Source organism: Tachysurus fulvidraco, chromosome 9 (assembly GCF_022655615.1).
Source record: "Tachysurus fulvidraco isolate hzauxx_2018 chromosome 9, HZAU_PFXX_2.0, whole genome shotgun sequence".
NCBI lineage: Eukaryota > Metazoa > Chordata > Actinopteri > Siluriformes > Bagridae > Tachysurus > Tachysurus fulvidraco.
In genome coordinates this window covers 25,298,249-25,325,849 of record NC_062526.1, presented here as the reverse complement: position 1 = coordinate 25,325,849, position 27,601 = coordinate 25,298,249, and the positions used below count along the sequence as shown (strand labels likewise).

Genomic DNA, 27,601 nt, shown 5'->3' with positions numbered 1-27,601 from the left:
GAATACGAATATATATTGTGGCAGAATAATAAGATTTTTATCATATTCGTATTCTAATAAACACACACACACACACACACACACACACACACACACACACACACACACACACACACACACACACACACACACACACACACAATGCACAAACAGCCATGTGCATGTACACTCATGCACAAACGGATAAAGGATAATGGAGATGTTAACATCATGGATCGGCGGGGTGTGGAGAGACATGTCACTGTAACGGGAGTGTCAAAAACACACACACAAGTTACAACATGATTCTCCACACACACACACACACACACACACACACACACACACACACACACACACACACACACACACACACACACTGCTGTACCTTGAGCTCATTCTTTACATAATCTTTGTATTTAATCCAGATTGTGTGTGTTTATAAGTGGCAGTCAAGAAAACAGATTTCTTTCTCACCCTCTGTGCAATCTCTCTCTCCACAATGCTGTCCTCGATGGAAAACATCTCTGAGACAGGTCTCTCTTTCACCGGCTCTTTCCTCACCCTCTCCTTCACACTGGTGAGGTCCGGCTCAGAGATGGACGGTCCGAGAGTCGCCCCGCTCAGACACACCGGCTCTGCGCGGCTCGGACTTTGTCTCCCGCGGTTCCCTCCTGCATGGGCGTAAACCTGTGTTTGCACCTGCACCACCTCTGGAGAACCTCGACTCCGATCCTTCATCCAAACACAACAGCATGAAGACCAGATTAAATACCATTCAATTTATATGCTGAAATGTGGTTAGTTAGTTAGTTAGTTAGTTAGTTAGTTAGTTAGTTATGTCCTCTTAAAACTGGAAAGCTTTACCTATATAGTATAGCAACAGTAACCAAGCATGGGGGATGAAGTACCTGGTTGTGGTGCCTGAGTGTGATGTTGTTGCTGCTGGTCCGCAGTCCAGGGTATTCGGGGGGTGGTTTGTTAGGAATGTTAGCAAGTGCTGCCTGCAGTTGAGCACTGATGTCCTCGTTCAGGCCTGGTATGTGGACGTCCAGCTCGGGTGCATAGTCCTCCTCTTCCTCTTCGCTTTCACTGCTGTGGATCAGCATGGTGACGTTAGATAGTGTTTTTTGATGATGCTGGTATGTCGGGTCAGGGTTGGAGGATTTCTGGGCTGGCATTTGCACCTCAGCCAGCTGAGGTGGTGGAGGAGGTTGGACTTGTGCTTGCTGGGGAGGGATCAGTGGTGGCACTTGCTCTCGTAGTGTGTTCCTTCGAGGCAAGGGGACTACACTGGCTCCCTTGAGGACCATTGCGACTTCCATGCTGTGGCGTTTGGCAAGTGTGGAACGGTGTTTCATGGCCGTTAATGGCTCACTCATCTCCTGTAACGACTGGTGCACCACGGCTGAGCTGTCTGGCTGGAATGTTTTCACAGACAGCTGCACTTTACGTGTCACCAGCTCCGGACTAGATCCTCCAATGCAGCGTTGCCGATGGCTCGCCAAGTCTGGGGTGCTGGTAGCTGGCCTAAAGGATGCTGTGTAAGGGGGTGGAGGTTTTGATTGGTGGTTCCTAAACACATGGGTAGTCCGGTTAATCACTTGTTGCTTAGTGTTGGCCAGTTCTGGCGTGCTGACGGTATGTGAAATGCCATTAGCGCCGCTACATTGTGGCTGAGCAGTTATAGAATGTACCATCTGACCCTGGTGAGGTACGGTGGGTCCAGCATGAAGTCCGTATACTGGCTGAGGACCTCCACCCCCGCCATAGGGCGCAGGGTAAGGGCCTTGCTCACGCATTTCCGGCTGGCTGTACACTAGTGACGGTTGACGGTAAACATACGTGTTGCTGATGTTGAGGCTGCGCAGTGACTGGCTGTGACAGTCAACGGTAGGTGTGTTTGTAAGGTGGCAGCGTTTTTGCCGCATCACAGCATCATACTCTGGTGTGGGCCTGTAGGAGGGAGGGATGATGGCCGAGTGCCGTTGGCTGGGGATGTAGTCAGACCGCATGAGCTCACTCCCAGGGATGCTAGGGCTTGAAGACATGGGTGATGAGTGAACAAAGGTCTGTGAGCGGTTCAGGGAGCTTACGCTCGGACTGCTGCACATACTTCCATTAGGAACCAGGCCGTTACGGAAACTAAACTCCACCAGACTCGTCTCAGACTTACAGTACGGGTCTTCGTGGAATATACTGTCTGTTGGGACAGAGAGACAGATCAAAAAGATCAGTTCAAAGCTTCATGCTAATACCGTCGTCAATGCGTCATCATCACACTCATCAACACACAGATCGCAAACTAGTAAAGCCGAGTCTCTGTTGTAACTGTGCTTAATTGGGAACGTTCCTCATAATAAGACATGAATATTGCTGATAACCTGTGAGTGAGAACTTGCTAACAGTGATACCTGACTGCTAGTCGCAACTGCGCTAGTAATAATGACAGTGGTACAACCATGGTACTATATAACAGTTTAAAAAAAAACAAAAACAAACAAAAAAAAAACAACATAAGTTTGAAATTGTAGTTTTGATCAACTCCAGTAAAAACAATACGACTAGCTGTTAATTTACTTAACTTGATTCAAACACAGCCACATTTAACAAACGGAACCTTCAGATATTCCAGGCTTCATTACTGCAAGTTTATGTAAGAGGATCAGAGCCACAGTAAAGCAATAAAAGACTCTGGGTCACGGAAGTTTCCTTAGCTCTATTAAACAACTTCAAACCTAGCGGCACAGTGATTAACTCACATACCCTGCTTATCATGTGGTCGTGTTGTGTGTGTGTGTGTGTGTGTGTTAATTTCCAGCAAAGAGATCAAAAACAAAATAATTAGAGAGCTGACATCAAGGATTAGGAAGGTGTGCCTGAGTCTGTGTGTGTGTGTGTGTGTGTGTGTGTGTGTGTGTGTGTGTGTGAGACAGAGACAGGGAAGAGACAGAAAGATTGTCACAGACCTGGAGGTATGCAGACGTATACAAAACCATTAATTACAGATTTCTCTTTATTTATATATATATATATATATATATATATGTTTATGTGTTAATGAGAATCGCAGTGAACATCTTAAACATCTGCCTCGAACTTCATCTGGTTCATAAATAATTAGATTAAAGCATCTGAATAGTTTATGTGGCATCATACACCAGACATAGTCCTGATTCTTTTTTTTTGTAAGAAGTTTAAAATGCTAGAACTTTACTAATAGCGGAGATTAAAAAAATAAATAAATACGTATAGACAGATAACAGTGTATAAAAGTTACATTTGCTGCTGTGTTGAAACCTGCAAATTGAGATGTCGGTGGTCCGACTGGCTGAGAATTAGAGAATTGAGAGAGAAATTAGAGAATTAGAGAATGTCTTGAGAATTCTCAGCCGATCGGACCACCGACATCTCAATTTGCAGGTTTCAACACAGCAGCAAATGTAACTTTTATTCACTGTTAACTGCCCAAATGTTTTTTTATTAACTTTTAATCCTAAATAAACCCATCTGCGGTGATGCTGTGATAAGATAAGATTTGGTAGTGAAAAACAGGGGGCGGTACAGAACCGTGATTCAGAGGAGTATCTGGGAAAACACGTCATGACAGAAAGTCTACCAGGAAGTGTGTGTGTGTGTGTGTGTGTGTGTGTGTGTGTGGGTGTGTGTGTGTGTGGGTGTATGTGTTTGTTTACCTTGAGAGCTTTGGGTATCCTGATAGTGATCAGGATATTGAGAGTGTGCAATACAGGACTGTGGTCTATGCTGAGAAGGAGACGTGGAGAACAGATATAAATAAAACATGACAGAATACAGAAAACTAATAGTTCGAGCTACACAGCAGTGAGTAATTCTGCAAAAATCATAAGCATAAATCATGAACTAGTAAATGACAAGTTCTGTACAATATATGTACAAAAATAACATAGTAATATTCAGATCCAGGGGCACGGTGGCTTAGTGGTTAGCACGTTCGCGTCACAACTCCAGGGTCGGGGGTTCGATTCCCGCCTCCGCCTTGTGTGTGTGGAGTTTGCATGTTCTCCCCGTGCCTCGGGGGTTTCCTCCGGGTACTCCGGTTTCCTCCCCCGGTCCAAAGACATGCATGGTAGGTTGATTGGCATCTCTGGAAAATTGTCCGTAGTGTGTGAGTGAATGAGAGTGTGTGTGTGTGCCCTGTGATGGGTTGGCACTCCGTCCAGGGTGTATCCTGCCTCGATGCCCGATGACGCCTGAGATAGTCACAGGCTCCCCGGTAGAAAATGAATGAATGAATGAATGAATATTCAGGTCCATAAAAATCTATAAAACCGTCCGGAAGTCCCTGTTGTGCCTGTAGAAAATCATGGCGTCATCTCCATCCACATTCGTTTTTGCTGTTGAAATTTCGGACTAATATGGAGCGCAGTTTCACATCCGATCATATAATGAGTTTGATTTATTTAATGAAATAATGCAATATTTTAAAGGTCCCCACTTTTTTCGTCGGATTTCACTGATTGGATTTCACAGATTGGACAAAAATTTCACATATATTATATTAATCTTTTTGTTTTGTTTATAATAAAACATGCTTTATTGACCGTGTGATGGTCTCCTCTCATAAACACTATCCCTTACCACACATTTCTATTAGCTCTGTATTTTACTGTTTGAAGGTGGAAGAATTCCAGATGATATCATGAGACCTTTTTTGTATCTTGGAATTTCTTGGGTTTTAAAGAGCTTTTCAGCCGCTTTTGTCAAGTCAAGCTGCGGTTCCGTTTCAACCTGTTTACTTACAAGCTCTCAGAAAAGGCTAAGTATTTTTGTTGCCAAAGTTTGCTTGCATGTTTGCCACCATTAGTGTCACGGTCAGCGCACCATCCACGCCCACCGAACACCAACATGGAGAAGTGTCTCCAGACTACTAAAGCTCTCCCGGACTACACCTCGCCACCTGTTCCTCATCAGCCACTTCCTATATAAGCAGAAGATGAACTTGACACTAGTGCGAAGTCTTGATTTGTCCTGGCAATCATTCTGAGCATTTCCTGTGTATTCTCTGTTCTGGTTTTCGTTTCTGTTTCCGTTTCCTCGACCTTTTGCCTGTCTTACCATTTCCGATTTCTGCCTGCCCTCTGATATCGTGTTTACCTGCCCTGACCTTGCCTGTCCGACTACGAGTTCGTCCTTTAAAAAGCTGCAAATGGATCGCTAGCCTTACGACTCTTCGTTACAATTAGGCTGTTATATTACATATTTAAGGTGTTTTTTTTTTCTATTCTGACACACTTAAATTTATTTTTTTAGAATGTACAAAAGAAGGTGACCGTTGTTCTTTAAGATCCACTCATTTCTTCATCCTTAAATCTCGTCTTGTAATTTCCGTTCATCATTAACGCACCCGTTTAATTCACTCTGAGCACATCCGTTCGCACACGAAATCCTTAACATGTCCTCCGTGTACACGGAGAGCCTCAGGGCCGCGGTCGGTGCACCGAAGGCCATTGTGCTGCTTTTAGCTGCATTGTTAGTCTTGAAATAAGAGACCGCTTTATACTGAGACCTAACGTCCCTCTGGGGAAGCTTAACCACCTCAGAGCTACAGATTTGCACTTTCCCTCTGATTTACACTCTTTAAATTTATAGCAGTTCAAAGGCAAATGCTAATCATAATCTCACTATTATGGTGTATATTAAATGAGATTTGTCTCAAAGGAAAACACCTTGAGTAAATAACTAATAATGGGATTTAGGTAAATTGGTGCAGGGTGGCCTCGGAAAATTCTCGGCTTTAGACGTCCGGCTACTAAAAATGAGCATCGGGATAACCGGCGTATTATTGTTTGCTGCGTTTTAAATGTAAAAACAATGAAATGTTTTGAGATTTTATTGTAGACTACGACAGAGAACACAATTGATGTTCATCTAATGAGCCTGTTTTTACAGGATGCTGGTGGTTTTCAGTGTACTTCGGATTTAAAGGAAGTATGTTTAGAGCCTTGACTCAGAACTTAAGTAGGCGCTGTTTATTCAACACCACATTCGATGAGTCTTGCCTTCTTCCCAAACAAACCTCGAGAACCTCCGACCACTTCAAAATGTGCTGATGGTCAGAGATCCGCATGAGAGAAAGAAAACTTGAAGTCGAGACCGAATATGGTTTGGTAAATCTGGCTACAAGAATTTTCAAATAAACAAATAAATAGTCTAATATAGTAACGCTTCCTCCCCCGGTCCAAAGACATGCATGGTAGGTTGATTGGCATCTCTGGAAAATTGTCTGTAGTGTGTGTGTGTGTAAGTGAATGAGAGTGTGTGTGTGCCCTGCGATGGGTTGGCACTCCGTCCAGGGTGTATCCTGCCTCGATGCCCGATGACGCCTGAGATAGTCACAGGCTCCCCGTGACCCGAGAAATTCGGATAAGCGGTAGTGAATGAATGAATATAGTAAAGTTTGTAGAGTAAACTGGCTAATAATTATTTGAGTCTTTAAATAAAGAGTTTTTTTTTTTTTTAGAATACTTGGACAACCTCATCAGGTGGGTTTACGTTTTCAATTTTATAACAGTTTGCATTTTAAAAAAAAGCACCAAACAAGTGGGTGTGGCCTAAATCTCCAGGTATAGCTACAGAATTTTAACTGATAGCTAAAATTGTAAATTATAGATAAAGATTATTGCAGGTCGGTTTTACAAAGAAATCTGTCCGAGCTTTAAACACGTTGTTACCTAAAATATTCGGAACCGTAAAAATATCAACCCGGTGAGCAGCCATGAATAACCTAGGACATTATGATATAGCACATATGAATACCAGAGTCTATGCAGATTGTCTTTATAGATGCTCTTTAGGAAGAAAACTTGTCTAAGACTTAAATTGTGGTGAACTTTTTTTAGGTGACAGGTGAACTTGCCTGCCTGTTCCAAGGGGATCTTCTCCGTATAGTGACAGGAGAATGGGTCGGCCTGAAGACAAAAAAAAAAGCACCAGAAAACAAAACCATGGTTATGGTTACGAGCGATTACACTGATCCACCACAGGTGGCGGTGTTGTACACAGTGTGTGTGTGCAGGAGCCACAGATTTCAGCAGTGGGACGGAAATGTTTGTGGGGAACTCACTCTACACAGATCTTGTTCTGTTTGTAAAACTTGTGTCTGGCTGTGAAGAGGCGTGCTATGTATTTAGCCATCTCTATATCCTCCTAAAAGGGGAAAAAATACAATCAATCAATCTTAAAAGCATTTAAAAACAATCTTAAAAATGTTTTCAAAGCATCGACTCGGTCCATGATAACTAACTGGAACTGTCCGTGTTGTTTACAGAGATAACTTAGTAACATTAGTAACATTTTTTCAGAAATCTGTGCTAGCTAAGAATGGGCGGAATGCACAAAGCTAGCTGTTTGTTTTGCAGACAGGAAAGACTTCACGTCACAGAGTTTCCCGTGAGACGGCCTTGGTGAGCTCACAGTCTCAACACTGACCATGTGAAACATGATGGTGTCGTCTTTGCTGGTTATCTCCACGGTGATAGCCGACTTGTTGTGCCCGATGGTGCCGATGTCCTTCCACCTACGAGAGAGGAAGTGAGTCAGCCTGACCTTGTCTGAGAGCAGTTAGCAGTTCGAGCTACGTAAAAAAAAAAAAAAACTCTTCATATGTTAGGAACGTTAGGGTCAAAGGTCAGACTCACCGATGAAGCATGATAGATCTCCCGTTTCTGTGCTTGGCAAAGATTCCGATAAACGAAACTCCGATGAAGATGTCGTTGGTGTAGTTGTCCTGAAGAGGAAACGAACAAGCTCAAATCATGAGAAACATATGTGTGTGTGTGTGTGTGTGTGTGTGTGTGTGTGTGTGTGTGTGTGTGTCATACTTTAGCAGCAAAGCTCTCTTGGCCAAATCCATCTAGTTTCTCCACCTCTTTAATGTAGAGCAGTTCTGCATCTGCAACCTGCATTTGACTGAAACACACACACACACACACACACACACACACACACACACACACACACACACACACACACACACACACACACACACAGAGACAGAGAGAGAAAAGTGCTATTTGTAACACTCATGCAAATAAGATAGTTTATAAGATACAAAAATGGATTCTAATCTATATAATTCATGTGAGCTGTTATTCTAAACTAATATACCTGTTAAAATGTAAAAAAAAAACAAACTAATCTACATGAGACATTTTTTTTGCTCTAATCTTTAATAATCTGTAGAATAAACATTATGTGAGTTCCCTACTAGTGACTCTTGTGTTCTTCAGCCACTTTCTGAGTCCATTCGTCCAACACCTCGTCGACGTGGGGCCAGTTCTAGACAAGAAACAGATAAACGTGTGAATAAAACAAAATGTAACAAACACACACACACACACACACACACACACACACACACACACACACACACACACACACCTGATACACCTGTGATACCTCTTTCTCTCTGAGGAATACACTGTTCTAGCGTGTTTACATGACATGCAGGTATGCTGCTGCTACAGTGTGAAAAGAATGCATACCCTGAGGCACACACACACACACACACACACACACACACACACACACACACACACACACACACACACACACACACACACACACACACACACACACACACACACTTACCACAGGGAACAAAACATATTCCCTGAGGAAATCCTGAGACAGATATTGAGTGAAATCTCCGAAGTCGGCTGCAGAGACAGAAACCGAGAAGATCAGTCATTCATCCAAACAAACAAACAAACAAACAAACAAACAAAAAACACAATTACGTTACTCAGGCTATTTGTTTTGTTCCTGCTTTACAAAAGATTTCTATTTTCCATCAACGACAAACAGCTGGACACTGACAGCAACACATGGCTCTCAAATCTGACTGGTCGACTTGTTTTCTTTAAATCGCAACTACGGTATTGTTTCTATAGCAACAACATAGGACTTATCACTGTTCTTGTTCATTTCTTTAAGGAAACATTTATTTAATATTCATAGAAGAAGTCTCCAGTTTCGAGTTAACATTAACAGCTTTTGTAAAGGAGTTTGCGCTTTCTGGTTGCTAGGTAACAACAAAAAAAATATATAACTGTATGTTAAACTTTTCTGTAAGAAGACATTTAGGTAAAATTAATGGAAGGCGTCTCCGATATCAGTGTTTTGTAATATATAAAGTTTCTGGGTTTTATGTTTGTGCTAGCTTTGAGTTAGTGCTAGCTACATGCTTTTTTTTTCTTATTAAGGAGAACAGGAACAAAGACAGCAGCTAATGTATGTACGTAGGCTATAAACATATCTACTATGTGACCCTTTAGACGTCGTGGTTATTTGTCCGTACATGGCACTACAGCGTACGTCTAGACGCTTATCTGGGAACGTATTCACGCTTACAGTACATCCTATATATCACACAGTGTGATCTACTTTAACTCTAAATTCACATCTTCAAATAAAATCGCTAATATTTCCACGACTTGCTTCCCGGCATCGCTCTCTAAATCTGTCCCGTCGCCTTTTTGTGCTTTTTACTCAATATGGTAATCCTATCTCTCGACATTCCGCACCTGAGTGTGTCTTACAAAGAGAGCGACAGGATAGAATGAGGTTCTCGCCGCATGTTATCTTGTTCTCTTTCTTTCCTCCTGTGTTTCATTATGTTCTGTGCTATCTTTCTGTTTGGATTCTTGCATGATGTACGAACTACACGTTCTGCCTCTTGTCTTTTAATGTTTACATTCCGGTGAGCTGCTGGCTAACAGGTTTGATAGCAGTTCAAGTGGATAACTGCTCTCCTGCTCTTAATACCATATTAGGTATGACAGCACCATGCTACCAATAAGATCACACACACACACACACACACACACACACACACACACTTACCCTGGACAGCGAGACCGGCGAGTCGAATGCCTTGCTCCACAGTGCAGTGAAGGCGCCCATCAAGCACTTCCTTCTTCACCTGCAGGTAGTACTGATACCTGGGAAAGGAAAGGCATCTACGAGTGTGTAGAAAATATCACAAAAAAAAGATGCTAGGGGATTTTTCTAATAATAAAACCAATAGCTTGGCTAATTAGCTTGCAGTGATTTCATCATAGAATGACAAAATGAGAAATAGTGATAATGTAAGGGGAAATGATGTCCTCAGAAATATACTGTACATTGTAAGGTTTTTTTTTCTCTTAAGTATACAGACATTCCAGGAAATAAAGCCAAGTTTTAAACAGAGATGTAAGTAATGTTTTATAAGGACTTGTCAGGGGTCAAACTTCTGAGGACCTTCTTCGGATATAAGTATCAACATAGCTGATACTACATCTAAACCTAAACGAAAACATTTCTATCACATTTAGTTATTTTTCTACTCTTTTTTGTTTGTTTGTTTCTGTGAAAGCAGGTTCTGTAAGGACCGACAAAATGTCCCCACAATTTCAAAATGGACAGCTATTCCTACACTGTGTTTTCACATCAAAATAAAAATGTCTCTTTTTTAAATTAATTAATTAATTAAGTAAGTAAGAAATCAGTTAATTAATTAATTAATTAATTTGTTTATTTATTTGTTTGTTTGTAGCAAGCTAGAAAAAAAATAATAAAGTAGGGTATCTTGTTGTGCCACGAAGTCTCATGTACAGTATATATGTAATTTGTTTGTTTAAACGTTACTGCACATTCGGTAAAAAAATAAATGTTTTGTGAGGACCAATGAAATGTCTTGTTATTCTTACCATGACATTGAGTCATATGAAAAGTAAGTCTCATTAATGAATGAATGAATTAGTTAATAAATTATTTAATTAATTTTTACATTGCTGAATGATGCTTATGTTAAAAGCTTCAGTATTTGAATCTATGTGTAAGTGAAAGAGCTGTATATAATATTTCTCATATAGAAATTCTTCACTCTTTTACTTTATTCATGTTATTATCAGTTATTATTTTTTATTATTGTAAACAAATCTCAGTTTTCTCTTTGTCTTCGTAGAGTCGTTATGTAAGTCGATGGCCATGTTGGTGCACGCTTCTCCATCAGAATGTTAGGTTTATGGTGTATCTCGTCGCCCAGAGACTCCGCCCTTAAAAAAACCACACTGGCTCCTCCCCCAGCGGTGGGGCGGTGGCCTGGTTTTGCTAATTAAAGGGTTTTCGTGGCATTGGAATGGCCTTCTTACTGGATAATGGCGGGTTAGCAGTGCAGGGCAGAGACAGATTACAACCTCCGAATAAATAACAGTTTAAAAAAGATAGAGAGAGAGAGAGAGAGAGAGAGAGAGAGAGAGAGAGAGAGAGAGAGAGAGAGAGAGAGAGAGAGAAAGAGAGAGAGATTGAGAGAGAGCAACTAGACCAAACTTAAACCATATATTGTCTGTCTGATATAAGTGTGTGTGTGTGTGTGTGTGTGTGTGTGTGTGTGTGTGTGTGTGTGTGTGTGTGTGTGTGTGAGAGTGTGTGTGAGGGGTATGAGATAGAGAGAGTGACTGTGTGTATCTGTGAAGCTAGAGGTGCTTTCCAGTCTGTATTTATGTTTTGGCCTGTGGTCTGGAATAATCATTGCTAACCTCTGAGTGTGTATGTGTGTGTGTGTGTGTGTGTGTGTGTGTGTGTGTGTGTGTGTGTGTGTGTGTGTGTGTGTGTGTGTCTACATGTGGGGGGGTTAGAAATGCCCCAGAAAGCTGCGATTTCAAGGCTAAGCTCTACAAAACAAAGTCCAGGTGTGCTAGACGTCATCTAATGGAGGAGGAATGCAGAAGAAATTAAATACCGAGTGTGTGAATAAATAAAGAAGAAGAAAAACAAAAAATCGCCTTACAATAAAACCTGCATTGCGCCAAAATACACCACGAGGTCCCCCCCCCCCTCCCCCGACAATAAAACGATTGGAATTACGTGTTTCTAACCGCTGATTTTAACTGATGCCGCCTGGAAGTCCCGCCCCTTCAATTTTTTTCAACATTTACAATAAAAAGCTTACAGGAAGAGACACAAAACCAATATGACACCCAGTGACACTAATCCTGTCTGAATAGGGTCAAGGCTGGTGTAACTGCAAAATACATTATGATTAGGCGAGTGTGAGGAAACGCGACAACTCTGGCCGTGTACATACAGTATTATATCGCGACCTTCTGTGGTTTACCTGCAAAAAAAGAACTTTTTTCAAAACTCAATTAGTGTATTTTGTATTTTAGCTATTTTAATTTCAGCCAATAAAAAAAAAAAAAAAACGACTTTTTTGTTTCACTACACGTCTTATATCTTAACACTGTGATATTTTTAGACTCGGTTTACGATAACTGTCGAAAACACGACACTCATTTAATGTGGGGAAAAGTTTTGGCACCCTTAGCCAGCCGTTCTCAGAAATATTCTAATGAAGGTAATTCACCGAGAATGTGGTGAGTGGATCATTGAGTAAATTTCACACACATACATACATACACACACACACACACACACACACACACACACACACACACACACACACACACAGCTCGAGGTGATTTTCACAGCTGCAGTAGTAGGCCAAGCGCAGATTGTGTTTCGCATTAATCAGATACACTCATCGCCTCGTTTTAAACATCCATATATTTTATTCACATGCACACACACACACACACACACACACACACACACACACACACACACACACACACAGTCACACACACAACCGGTGACTCAGGCCAGGTGTGAGACATTGACCTTTCGTGTTGTGAGGGCTAACAAGCACTCTGACATGGCTGACTGCTTAACCAGCAGGGCTAGACAAGCACCTCGAGTTTAACTCCCACAGAGAAGTTTGAAGTGTGTGTCTGTCTGTGTGTGTGTTTATGTTTGTGCACTGGTGTGAGAAATGGACGTGATAAAAGTTGTGAGAAACATCTTTCCCTAAAAGCCGCAGAGGAAAAGTGGGAGGCGAAACAAAAACGGCAGACAGAATCTATCAACAAGCTGACACACACACACACACACACACACACACACACACACACACACACACACACACACACACACACACACACACACACACACACACACACACACACACACACACACACACACACACACACTTATTTTTAAAATTGCCTTGAGTGTTTTCTTTTTCTTTCTTTTCTTTTTTTTTATTTTCCAAGTCTGATTTTCAGCGACTTTAAAGCAGTGTTTGTGCGAGAGTTGCCGTAATTTGTTTCTTTTAATCTGTCAGCTAAAGGCACAAAGAGACTGTGTCATTTGTAGGATGCTTTATTTTAATGGTCGCAGTATATAATATATAATATAATAAATTCTTCAAAAATTAAAAAAAAATATGACAGAATGAGTTTCCAAACTACAGTTGATGAAGTTCCTTTCAACACATTTCAATTATACCACAACAATTAGCCAGTTATTATTATTATTATTATTATTATTATTATTATTATTATTATTACAAAGACCAATCATACTTTTTTATCTCTTTACACATTTAAAATTGTGGAACAGAAATTAGTTAAGTGTTATTATTTATTTGTTACGTGACAGTCATTAATTACAAAATAAAAATGTTTTAGTCAAACACATTCGTTTTTGTTGTTGTTGTTGTTTTAAATTTATAGTTGAATTCATTTTTTATCCCATTAATAAATTAAACCCACAACAAAATGTTTCTCATGATAAATGTGTTGGTGCTTGGACCCCTTCTTTCTTCTTTACCTAAAAACAGTGCTATTCTCAAAAAAGACTCTGCGTGTGTGTATTTGTGTGTGTGTGTGTGTGTGTGTGTGTGTGTGTGTGTGTGTGTGTGTGTGTGTGTGTGTGTGTGTGTGTGTGTGTGTGGAATGTGGGCCCTCCTACGCCAGTCGGCCATGCCAACATTCCTGTGTGACTCCTGAATAGCAGCCAGACTCCCAAACACACAGAGAGCAGTGTTCCCTCCTCTCTCTCCCGCTCTCTTTCCCTCTCTTACACACACACACACACACACACACACACACACACACACACACACACACACACACACACACACACACACACACACACACAGACTATCCATTGTTCCTCTCAAGACCCCTGCCCCTTTGCCCTACGACCTACACACTACCAGACCTCCAGAGATGTCTGGGATACCAATCAGTGCTACCCCTTCTTACCCTGCACCACACACACACACACACACACACACACACACACACACACACACACACACACACACACACACACACACACAGCGATTTCAAGTGAATACACACTACATCAGTCTTTCCAGAGCTAAAATAAAATCCTCTGTGTTCCCATGTGTCTTTTAGTAATGGAGTATAATTTTATTTATTATTTTATTATTTTATATGTGCTGTGTTTTCACATTATGGTTAAAGGTGCAGTCTGTAAAATTGCATTTAGACAAAAACATTCACAAAACTTCATCCTTCCCTACAGACTGATTCAACCCTCTGTTGAAACTACATATTCCAGAAGAATTTCATTCTAAAGAAAAAGTACAAACGAGTTCATTTAAGGGGAGGCTTGGGGTGGGGTTGGTTGGTTAGTTGGGGTGGTTTGGGGTCGGAGCTAATTTACGGGTCACAAAAATGTAAAAAAGTATCCAGATACAATGAATGGTGATAATGCAGCTAGGGAATTTTATGATGTACCTTTGAAATCATATGAATATTAAAGCCCTAGTAATATGTGTAGATATTACACATTGCACCTTTAAGTTGAAACATTTTACCTGAAACTGCAAAAGAAAACATGCATGAATAAACGTGAGATCAAAAAAGATTAAATTAACCACTCAGTAAATAGTAAACATGCTGGCATTCTTTCACCACACACACACACACACACACACACACACACACACACACACACACACACACACACACACACACACACACACACACACACACACACACACACACAAACACACACACACACAGTACATTTGTGTGTGTATGAACTGGCAGTAAGACTGAAGACAGCTATTTGTCACACAGTCAGAGCTTGGACAGGAAGAGGTGAACTAAACAGGGGCTGTCTGGACAAGGGGAGACTTTCCTCCTCACTGCAAACACACACACACACACACACACACACACACACACACACACACACACACACACACACACACACACACACTCATATACACACTCATATACACACACAGAGAGAAACGAGACTGAGCAAAAGAGAGGAATATAGAAAAAAAGAAAGAGGGGGAGAGACAGACACCAAGAGAGACTATAGAGAGGAAATAGATGTGGGGCGAAAAGAGAGACAAAGATATCGAGAGAGAGAGAGAGAGAGAGAGAGAGAGAGAGAGAGAGAGAGAGAGAGAGAGAGAGAGAGAGAGAGAGAGAGAGAGAGAGACCCAGCAAAGGAGGCTAAGAGAGTAAAATACAGAAAGAAGGAGACAGGTTAGAGTGGCCACAGATGCACAGATGGTCTGGCCAGCTGAGGATGAAAGAACAAACCACACACACACACACACACACACACACACACACACACACACACACACACACACACACACACACAGTCCCAGACAAAGATGAACACTCAAAGTCACACAAAAGTAAAACACACAGATGTTCAACCAGATGGAGGTCAGTTTAACCAATACAGGCTCTTACAGACACATAAGCACACACACACACACACACACACACACACACACACACACACACACACACACACACACACACACACACACACACACACACACACACACACACACACACACACACACACACACACACACACACATACCTGGTGACCTCTTGCTCAAGGCGGGAGACGTTGGGTACATAGAACATGACCCCGAAGTACAGCATTGGTTCATTACCGAATTTATCCAGCTGCTTCTTCAGCGGCTTCTCCAACTCCACCCACCTCTGCATCTGAGCTTTAGAGTGAAACCACAGGCCGAAATAATGTGTCTGAGAGAGAGAGAGAGAGAGAGAGAGAGAGAGAGAGAGAGAGAGAGAGAGAGAGAGATTAAAAAAAAGAGAACAAATAAAATAAAAGTGCATCAATAATTATAATCTCATTAACCAGGGTTGCCAGGTTTTAGAAAAACATACTTCATCCCAAATACATCACAAAAACTTCTTTTTCTCAGTACGGGCACCAATGTCACGATGGTGTATGTGCATTTCTGATGTACAGACATTATCCACACCACTTCACTCCACTACGTCTCTATCTACACTAATTCAAGTATTCAGCCATCCTCAGATCCAGTTCTGCAGTTTCCTGTTGATGTGAGCAGGGAAACACACCTGCCAACAATGTGTTGGCTCATTCTGTTGTGCAAGGTCACATACCAGTCTGTCGGACATGTTTGCTCCTGTTTGATGGGCGTATCGGAAACGTCATGAGCAGGATGATGTGTTATAGATTTTACCTCAGTAGATATCACTAACTGGAAGATAACAATAATGACAGGTGTCATGTTGCTCGACTGCTGCTACTTTAACAGACCGTTAGATGCTGTTAATCATTTAATAGCAAAACAATTATTTGATAACAGACAATGGCAAAGTAAACAAATCTATATTTGGTTTGCATTTGCATACTGTAACCTGATTGGCTCTTAGATTTTATGACACAATAACGCTTGCAGTCTTTAATATTACCTTAGTTAAAATAAACTCGGTCTAGGATAAAAAATAATAATAAAAAAAAACTTTTGTAAATAAAATGAGAGCTTGATATTATATGTTTTTTTATCTTATATTAAAATTCAGTAGATGTAAATGAAGCCATGCAAGACATACGGTAATATTTTGAATATATGTCACATTTTAAATATTTAACTTAATAGAAATAAAAGCATATTTATTATACTTTAAACTGGTAGACTATTTTAAAAACGAGCTATTTTATAAACAGACATAAAAAGATTATTCGTGCTCTCTGGAAAAATGTAAAGTTAAATACATAAATGTCTACATGGCAACGATCGTTTAGACTGAGTTATAGTTAAATTGAATAGAAAATAAGGGAATAGATGAGACTATTAATAAGACTTACTGTTATACATCATAAATAATTTAAAGATGTAAGAACACTTAATGTTATCAGGATCATTGAATTAATAAATATGATAAAAATCCAGAACTAAATGCTTCCAAATCCAGTTCTATCCAGTTAACCTTTTTTTTTCACAGCAGGGTGTGTGTGTATGTGGGTGGGTGTGCATGTGTGTGTGTGTGTGTTTAAAAGTGTAAGTGTGTGGGATACCTGCAGGCAAAACCTGTGCTCATTATTAACACACCTCCGATTAACTATATTTGATCTGATGGCATCAAAAGACCAACACACACACACACACACACACACACACACACACACACACACACACACACACACACACACACAAAAAAAAATTAACAGTACAGTATAGCATAACATTTAGGGTTATTAATTAAAGCTACTTTTAGAAAACCTGTCAGGTAAATGTTAACAGTTAACAGTTAAAAAGGTTTAAGGGTAAAGGTTTAAGATTAATTTGCTATCTAGCATTTAAAAAAACAACAACAACAAAACAAAAACAATCACTTCAGGATTCCGGTCAGTTAGTATGTGTTAGCTAGTTAGCTTGTGTTCTCATTAAAAGAAAATAATACATGTATGAATATTAATTAAACATCCCTTCAGGAATCCTGTTAAAATAATTTTAGCAGTTTTTTTAACAGAGATTAACATTATGTGGACAGCTTTAAGTGTACATTATTTATATTATTATTATTTATATTATTAAACTAGCTCAAGAAAAGTTTTCTGTATGTTAGCTAGCTATGATTAACAGTAAAAATGTTACAGTTATGTACCTTTGTACATCACTCTGGATAAGGGTGTATGCCAAATGCTGTAAATGTAAATATAAAACAAAAATAAAGTGAAAGTTTAACCTAAAACTTACTTAAAATATCCTGTTATTTTTAGTTAGCTTTAGCTAGCTAGAATTAGCAGTATAATCACTTCAGGAATCCTGTCAATTTTGTTTGACAGGGTTAAATTTCATTTAAAAATTCTCTCAGACTTGTTGTTGGTTAACTAGCTATCATTAACAGAAAATTAGAAAACAATCTGCATGAATATTAGTTTACATCTCAAATTAAATCAGTTTTGTTTATGCTAGTTAGCAAGCATGCAGACATTACAACATATTTTCTCAGAGGTCTGGTCAGGTTAGTTCAGTGAAGCTAGCTAGCTAAAATACTTCAAGAAATATATCCTCCTCATTGCCTTAAATCTTATTGCTGGTTGTCACACTGTCCTTATTTTCTACTTCTGATTCAATGTCTGTTTCTACGTCTGCTTTATTTTCTTTTCATTAGTGTGTAAATGAGTGAATCATAAACTCCTGGGAATCCAATGATCCATCCAGTGATTCATTAAAATGCTGTAGGCTACAGTTTAGTCCGTAGCGGTGAGCAGTACATGTGCAACATTTTTCTTCAAATCTTTTTCCTCTGATACATTTTTCTCTTTAGCTCTTATATGTTTAGCTCTTTGTTACTTTTCTTCACAAATTAACGATAGCTGTTGTTGATCTGAATCTTCAAAATCGGTTTATATTGTATTCGATTCAGTGAAATCGATTCAGAATCGTTGTCTTACATAGAAATAGTAACATTCCATGTAAAGCCTGGGATTTACACTCTAAGGCCACGTTCACACTGCAAGTCTTAATGCTCAATTCAGATATTTTGCTCAGATCTGATTTTTTTTGTTTGGCTGTTCACATTACCCTATAAAATGTGGCCTATATCAGATACCAGTGTGAACTGTTTGCTGTTTCGAACTGACCCGCATGTGCAAACGAACAATAACAATGACGTCACACGCAGCACGCCGTTGCGCTAAAAAGTTGGCGAGGTTATGGAGGAAGTATTGTATCATCTGGTGCAAGCAAGCATATCATGTAATGCTATAATGTGATGTATTCAATGCAAACATTATGAGCTGGTTCACGTAACCACTTTATATAACACTCTTAACACACACACGTTACCAGTCACGTTTGTGTCACGTTTTCGCCGGCGCGAAAAAAAAAAAAAAGTTATAATAATTGGGGCATAGTAGTGACGAATGTTGATGTAGATTGACGTAAAAGTCGCATCAAATCTGCCTTGGCTGTTCACACTGTGGCCACATTGGAAAAAATCAGATTTGGGTTTGATTCAGGACCACATATGGAAGTGGCCCAGATCTGATTTGAAAAAAATCAGATCTGGGCCAGATTTGAGTGTTCACACTACTCCTGAAGAAGTCTGACCTAAAGAAGTCTTCAGATTTGGGCCACTTTTATCTGCAGTGTGAACAGGGCCTTAATGATTGTCCTAGACACAAATGTTGTCTTACATAAATCTGTAGCTAGGTAGCTGTTAGACTTTCAAATGCAATCTATTAGGTACTGATGGTTAAAAAAATAAAAAAAAAGGTGATTGTGAAAATAATTTTAAATCTTTCCACCTTCTATTAGTAACATAATCACTTTCTGGCACACAAAGCAGTCATAAACCAGTCCAGCTCCTCAAAGTCTTTCGCTGCTGCCAGAGAGCTTCTAAAAAAAAAAAACCTAACAGAACAATGATCACAGTGAGTTTATGAGGAGAACCTAAAGGAGGTTCTGCCAAATGAACCAGGAGAACAGGTACCAGTTACTTTTGTGAGGAAAAAGCAAAAGTGTGGGAACCAGTTATGTCAATTTTACTGCCAAGATTGTGTGCAGCAATATTGTACAATTCATCTTTTTGTTTATTTTGCACTCGTATCAAGATTCTGTAGAAGGAGCTTAATGAATTTAAAGTTAGGGATTATAGACTTAAATGTAACTTAAATACTACTGAATTCTATTTTCAATACCATAACAAGGCAAATCTGTTTCTTTTTGTGCCGGTTTTGGTATTTCTAATAGGTATTTTATATAAGGAGTAATTCCTTAGGTAGGAGTGATATATTTATTTTATATTTGGCAGACACTCATACAGAGTCACTTACATTTATACATTTGAGGCTTTACTGCGGCAGTCGCAGCTTGGAGGTCATGGGATTCGAACTCACAACCTTCCAATCAGTAGTCCAACACCTTAATTAACCACTGAGCTTCAGATAAAAGAACTACTGCTCAGATTTGTTGTAAATAAAAATACACATAAAACATGTATATAATATAATATAATATAATATAATATAATATAATATAATATATGACAACAATAAAATAACTAATTAGAAATTAAATGTAGGATGTAAAATAAAATACAAATATTAAAAAAATATTGAAATTATTGTACAAATATTAAAAAATAATAAATAATAAAATAATAAAATAATAAATAAATAATAAATAATTGACAAATTCAATTGAATAGAATTAAATTAAAACTAAGATTTGTAAAGAAAAATAACTAACTGAAAAACATTTTGAAAAAATGGTTAAAAAAAAGTTAATAGGATATTTTAATTCTGAAAAATAAATAAATAAAATAAATAAACAAATAAATAAAGGATTTCTGCTGTGCTATGTATTTTATATTGCAACAGTATAAATAGGTTGTTTTGTACATTTTCAGGGCAGCAGAGGTCATTTGGCCAGTGATGCCGTGGGAGAGGACAGCAAACGTCAAGGAACTGCAGACTTACGACTTTCAGTATGACTGAGAAATCTCACGACAAGTTGGAAATATGCTCTCAGACTGCACACGCACGCACGCACGCACGCACACACACACACACACACGCACACACACACACACACAGGTATCACATAAATATTAATCGAATGGACGGCAGCACCGATTGCACACATGCACAAAAAGTGAAGCAGTCCTCAAAAGTTTAAGGAAATATATAAACTGTTCTCCTGGAGCAGCCCTGAGCGACAAGTCATGATCAAAGGCACTGATGATAACCAAGAAACACACTATTTTAACAATCTTTGTTATACAACCTGAGCTTAAAAAACAACCAGTGGTAAAATGAGATGTAGGGTCAACGTAGAGCACCTGGCACCAACTAGACCTTCAAGATTTTTACATAAATACTTGACATGTGTCACTTTTGTGGTTGATGCTAAGTGCAAATTCAGTGTATTTTAAACCCATTTCGAACCCATAACCCTCTGTTAGATTCCACTACACTTTTATATTTTCTATATAAAATACATAACAGCAAAGAACTAGCTAACTAAATGAAATTAGACATGGCTTTGCTCTAGCTGAAAGGCAGAGCTACTTTCTCACATCTCCAGGGAAACCAGTTTGATCCAGTTCAAGCTTAGGTTACTATCTGATTCTTCACATGGTCTATGAGTATTTGTGTAGGTTTCCTCTAGCTTCTCCAGGTTCGTCCCATCTCCCAAAATCGTACTGGTAGGTCACCTGGCTGTGCTAATTTGCCCTTATGTATAAATGAGTGAGCAAATAAATGTGCATATTGTTCTCCAATAAACTGGCATCTAAGCAAGGGTGTATTCCTGACTGGCACCCAGTGTTACCCGGGTAAGGTCCAGAGCCACTGGTGCTCTGACCAAGAAAAAGCACTTACTGAAGATGAATAAATGGATAAATAAATATTAGTTGCTTGTGCATAACAAATCTACTTGCAACTTTAAGTACAGGGTCTGTACTGATTGTACTCCAGTAACTGAATTAGATTTTTACATGCTGTGTTACAGTACTGATGTTACTGTATTACTGTCTTGATAGTAGAGCACATTATGATTGTGTGGCTTGAATTTTACCCCAGGGCAGTATGGTTTTCTCACCTCTCTCAGTTCGAGACGCTGAGCAACTGCTTCCAAACACTCTTGGCCAGTCCCTTCGACGGACAGCGTGCACTCGATCACGTGATTGTCCAGCAGTTGGATCCGAATCACGAAGCAGTTCTTGCTCAGCACGTTGTAGCGCCTCGTACGAGGCAGTTTCAGCCTGAAAGGCATGGTTGGACAGGGTCACACCAAGGTCACGGGTTCAAAAGAATACTGCAGGTGGTCTATGCTCTCTGTCCTGCCCAGGGATGGCCACACCCCCCAGTAAAGAAGTTCACTCTGGGAAGGTGCAGTCCCATTCCGAGAGCAAGCTGAGGGGTGGACAGGAAGTGGGATCCTGGGAGCTGCAGAAAGAAATGAGAAAGCACAATGTTAGAGTATCCACAATTGAAAAAAAAAAAAAAACTAGACGAGTGCAAACAATCTAATCTGAGTCAAGGCTCAGTTTAGGGCCTGCTAATCAGCAATGATCAAAAACACCAAAAAAGACCATGTACCTTTAAAAAATTCTGAACTAGCATTTACTCTCTGCTCTTTCTTTCTTTCTTTCTCTTTCTTTCTTTCTCTCCTTCACTCACTTCACTTCTTTTGATGTACAACACATAAAACAGGCAAGCTGAAAGCCTTTGAAGTGCAACACATGTATACTGTTTCTAAAGAGACAACTTCACCCCACAACCTTTCTCAGTCTCTCTCTCCATCTTTCTCTCGCTCTCTGTTTCCTTTCATTCTGTCCGTTCATATTTGGTTCCATATATAAACCATTAAAGAACTATTTTTTTGTCCTCTTACAAGTGAGATGCAAGCCATCGTTGGATCAAAGCTCAAAAGTGAAGAGAAGAGAAGAGAAGAGAAGAGAAGAGAAGAGAAGAGAAGAGAAGAGAAGAGAAGAGAAGAGAAGAGAAGAGAAGAGAAGAATGTGTCAGCGCTTGTCTGGGTGGTAGAGGTGGGGTGCAGATAGGCAGCCTGGATCACAGCCCAGATTCCACTCTCTTCTTTCCCTGGAATAACATAGCACCCCTGACACTAGAGTGCCCAAGGGAACTTTGTGTATTTTTCTGTGTAGCAATACAGGGACGTGAGACAGGGAACATAACTACAATACAGCAATATCAGAAATGAATCAGCCTCCGAACACTCATCCTAAACTAAACACTTGCTCCAAGGACCAAGCTTGTTACCCTAAGCCTTTCATTCGAAATGCAACCCTTAACAAGCTCACAGCAACCTGCTTACTAGAGCATACACTTCATTTAAACTGCTTTCCTCAAGATTTGCTACAGGTATGCTCCTTTCCCCAGAAGGTGTTCAGATCTCCTCACCAGAACTTAATCACTTAATCCATGTTGGCACTTTAAGTCCAGGTAAAATACTGTATCTACCCAATAATAGCCACCAGTAAAACTTCTTTCCCTATAACTCTCTGCAGATAAGATCCATAATGAGAGATAATAAGATCAGAATATTAACCCCGAACGAAGGGTTCCCTACAAAATAGTCACTGAACACAGCTACTAGACGTTCACACTACACAGAAGTAGCTTGCCCTGGTCTCCTGCCAAGCAAGCACACTACCAAGGAACTTGAATCAAAGTATAGTCTCTTCCCCAAGATTGTTTAGACCAGATTAGCTCAAGCTTGACTTTCCCTATTCAAGGAGCTACCAATACCAGGATTGTTCTGTGATCTCGACACCAGGACTCAATCCAACCTCTCTACCCCCTTACTTGCTTAGAATTCTTAGAAATTTGGTGGCCTTATACTGTAAAACCCATGTTTAAGGATTTTCTTGCTGAGTCATTCCAAGTACACTAACAAGACTTCTCGGAGGTCATTTAAATTGAGCTCCCAACCCTGGAACCGGTGTGGAAAGAACTCCTTACCTCAGCTCTTCCATCGCTCAAGCGCTTTACTCCAGGGCACACCGGCTCCCTACCCACCGTCTCATTTTAATTCGGTTCCATAGACCCAATTCCTCCTTCACACCAGTTTAAAAGGTCTTTTTCTTACCCTATGACTTGCTCAGGCCTACATAAGCCAGGACAGCAGGCAAACTGACCATAGGACTTGCTCAGAACGTCCTAAGTGAACGTCTATACGGCTGCCTTTTACATCAGTGGTTGTTTAAAAGATAGCTAGATCTATTATAATGCTCTGCTCCCATGTCCTTTTTTTGCCACCTAAACCAACACATTCATTTTGCACCCACATTCTCACACAAACAGAGGTCTGGGCAAAAAGTCTAGCTGAGGTTTAGACAGATCACCATGCCATGTTTAGCTCACCTCGACGGGTCTTGTTTTCCTGCGGCAGGGAGAAAATGAGCAAAACAATGGAGCTGCCCTTTTACACAGCCGAAGCTAACCGCAATGGTTTCTCAACGTTCTGGTACCAGCACCAGGATATTTTAAGCACATATAAACAGTAAGTGACTTGGAACTTTGTAATTTTGTGGTTCAGAAAATGTAGCATAGAAATAGAGCAAAGGCAAGAGCCCCACACACACACACACACACACACACACACACACACACACACACACACACACAGGTCATGAGATTCTGGGTTTCCAACTGTGTCTAGAAAGCCAAGCCATTAACACATGATTACACACGACACCAACTTTTCTCCTACACAAAGCATACCAAAACAAACCTATAATCATATTCAAAACAATGATTAAATATGGTATGAGAATTTACTGTAGTTTCCACTACAAAATAACCAGACGTGCCAACCGAAAGGCACACTACACATCCAAACATGCCTAATTAGTCTGAACCGAGGTTATAATACACGACTGCCTGCTGACAGCATGTCTATGAATTTAACCAAGAAAAGAAACGCTAAAAATTTACAGAGATGTCAAAAGGACAATGTATGAAAATAGCATTAAATCATGTAGGGGTCAGTCTACTCTCTCACTCACTCACTCTCTCACTCACTTTCTACCGCTTATCCGAACTACCTCGGGTCACGGGGAGCCTGTGCCTATCTCAGGCGTCATCGGGCATCAAGGCAGGATACACCCTGGATGGAGTGCCAACCCATCACAGGGCACACACACACTCTCATTCACTCACACACTCACACACTACGGACAATTTTCCAGAGATGCCAATCAACCTACCATGTATGTCTTTGTACCGGGGGAGGAAACCGGAGTACCCGGAGGAAACCCCCGAGGCACGGGGAGAACATGCAAACTCCACACACACAAGGTGGATTCGGGATTCGAACCCCCGACCCTGGAGGTGTGAGGCAAACGTGCTAACCACTAAGCCACCGTGCCCCCCCCGGGTCAGTCCATAAAAATGTTATTTGACATAACATCATGACCTTTACATAATCAAAGATTTTTTTTTTCTATCTTACTCTTACATATTTAAGTACGTAGATTTGGATGCATTACAATTTATAGCGCAAACTGCAAAAAGGACTAAAATAAAATGAAGGTTGTATAAAATAAATTGAAGCAATGCGAAATTAACACAGAATAATTCTAATATAGAAAACACACTTACGGATGATTGCACTGTTTGATATGGTGCAGCTTTACTGTGACTGACGGGGAAAAGATGTCAGATTTTGGGAAAGAAAAGACATGCGTCTGATTTACACATGCACACACGCACACACATGCACACACACGCACACACATGCACACACACGCACACGCACACGCACACACACACGCGCACACACACACACACACAATCTGTTCTTCCAGATGGATATTGTGGGATCGTGTAAGAATCTCTGCAGAACAGAGAGCATCTTGTTTCTACATTTTTTTTTCTTCTCATCTACACAGAAGGCATAGATAAAAAGGCACCCCCCCCACACACACACACATCTTCAATGGTGCAATTGAGTTAACACCTGCTGTTCATGTCTGTACTCCTACACTGTGGGATGCTTACAATGTGTGTGTGTGTGTGTGTGTGTGTGTGTGTGTGTGTGTGTGTGTGTGTGTGTGTGTGTGTGTGTGTGTGTGTGTGGTCATCCATTGCCACCGTGTTTATCGTGCGGCACTTTGTAGCACATTTTAGGGGCTTTTTACACCTGGACACTTCATGCGTTTTCTGTGATCCGATAACTATCCGATGCATGTAAAGATGTTTCGGAGTATTCGACGCTGTTAGTACTGTAGGTGTTTGTTTTACACCGTAGTTGTTTGTTCTGCAGTTTATTTCATTGGTATTTAACACTGTATTCATTAACGCAACGCTGTATGTGTGTGTTCAGTATAAAACACATGATCGATATCCGATTCGCCGAGACGCGTTTATGTGGCCTAATGTAAACGGAACAGTCTTAACAAATCAGAAAGCTATCGGATCAGAGGACACACATGAAGTGACCGGGTGTAAAAAAGGCCCTAATATTACAGATGTTGATTAATGTTCGGTAGCGGCAGCTTCGCCAGTTGTCGCAGGTTATTATTAAGGCACTCATTTCTATATGTACAGTATGATGAACTCTCTGCATGATCTAATGCTAATTCCAAACAGATTACTTTCTCGTTATTTAACAAAGAAATACATCGTTGCCATGGCGACAAGCTTCGTACTCTTCGTAACACAACGAGCTAAGCTTTATAAAGAAGAGGGGGAAAAGAAAGGCTGGTGATGGAGAGGGTTTGACGGTTTATAGCTGCCACAATGCAAGTGATAACAGGAACTAACTTGTCTCTGGCCCATTCGAAGGAACCATGAAGGAATAAAAAGTAGGACATTGTCGTACATTAATATTGTAAATTGTGATATAAATATAACTTTATTTTTATTTCCTTTTCATCAGCATTCACTATCCACGATTTCAATCTTGTCTCCATCCATGACTTTTTGTTATAGGAAGAATATGCTATCTCACAAACACACACACACACACACGCACACACACACACACACACACACACACACACACACACACACACACACACACACACACACACACACACACACGCACATGCCTTAGCCCATACTAGGTGTTCTACACCGGAGCCAGAGACGGCTGGAGAAGAGAGTTTTAGTGTGTCCTGCTATCAGCACCCAAAATTCTGCCACATCAACTGCTTTAAAACCGGCTGAAGGTTCACCATGAAAAAAAAAAATAAGATAAAACCGAGAATACAACAAACGAGACAGAACAAAGACATAACGGAATCCTAAGAACGAGATAAAATCCAGACAGATAAATAAAAAAAATGACTATCAGATAGAAAAGACAGAATTAAAACAGTTATTGGAGTCCAGACAGAACATAGACAAGACAGAGAGAGAAACAAGATAAGAAGTGAAGATAGAAGCGAGAAAACGTAAACTAAAAGAACCAAAGGAAAGCGAGAGCATGAGTATGACGAAAGGACGAGCGGGAACAAAAAGAGAAAAAAAACTGTTCTCCATTTACACTTCTTCACTGAGAAACGGTGGAAGGAATCCGTCAGATTTTAGTTTCTCGACTAAATCTGTGTTCTTGAACCTCGACACGGCTCCTTAACTTTATTCGTCAATAACCAGTCAAATCGTATGTCTTAAATCCTAAAATTGTCATGTGGAAAAACTGTAAATAAGGACGTATAAAAAAAAGAAAAGTTCCCGATGTGACATGCTGCGATTTTTTAGAACACACGCTTCAGCAGGATCCTGCGACAGCCGTAGCATCGTATTAGAACTTGTGTAAAATCTGTAAGTCATTAAAATAAAGGTTGCTTTAAGATTTACTCACTCACTCACTCATTTTCTACCGCTTATCCAAACTACCTCGAGTCACGGGGAGCCTGTGCCTATCTCAGGCATCATCGGGCATCAAGGCAGGATACACCCTGGATGGAGTGCCAACCCATCACAGTCACAC

General features: G+C 40.2%; 1 protein-coding gene across 3 annotated transcripts in view; it reads right to left on the bottom strand.

Moving 5' to 3' along the window:
- The window catches only part of LOC113654797 (tyrosine-protein phosphatase non-receptor type 14-like), a 60,435-nt gene that overhangs the window by 22,731 nt on the left and 10,103 nt on the right, over nucleotides 1–27,601 (bottom strand). For 2 of the 3 annotated variants that reach the window (XM_047818310.1, XM_047818309.1), the window contains exons 2-14: nucleotides 21,740–22,086; nucleotides 15,730–15,899; nucleotides 9,865–9,980; nucleotides 8,611–8,678; nucleotides 8,228–8,298; nucleotides 7,842–7,929; nucleotides 7,659–7,747; nucleotides 7,450–7,537; nucleotides 7,085–7,167; nucleotides 6,878–6,929; nucleotides 3,675–3,744; nucleotides 891–2,182; nucleotides 457–714 (exon numbers count right to left, since the gene is read on the bottom strand). In XM_047818310.1, the coding sequence (XP_047674266.1) occupies nucleotides 457–714; nucleotides 891–2,182; nucleotides 3,675–3,744; nucleotides 6,878–6,929; nucleotides 7,085–7,167; nucleotides 7,450–7,537; nucleotides 7,659–7,747; nucleotides 7,842–7,929; nucleotides 8,228–8,298; nucleotides 8,611–8,678; nucleotides 9,865–9,980; nucleotides 15,730–15,899; nucleotides 21,740–21,913 (2,619 nt within the window). In that variant the 5' untranslated portion in view covers nucleotides 21,914–22,086. The remainder of the gene's footprint in view (nucleotides 1–456; nucleotides 715–890; nucleotides 2,183–3,674; nucleotides 3,745–6,877; nucleotides 6,930–7,084; nucleotides 7,168–7,449; nucleotides 7,538–7,658; nucleotides 7,748–7,841; nucleotides 7,930–8,227; nucleotides 8,299–8,610; nucleotides 8,679–9,864; nucleotides 9,981–15,729; nucleotides 15,900–21,739; nucleotides 22,087–27,601) is intronic. The other variant, XM_027165062.2, reaches the window with a different exon arrangement.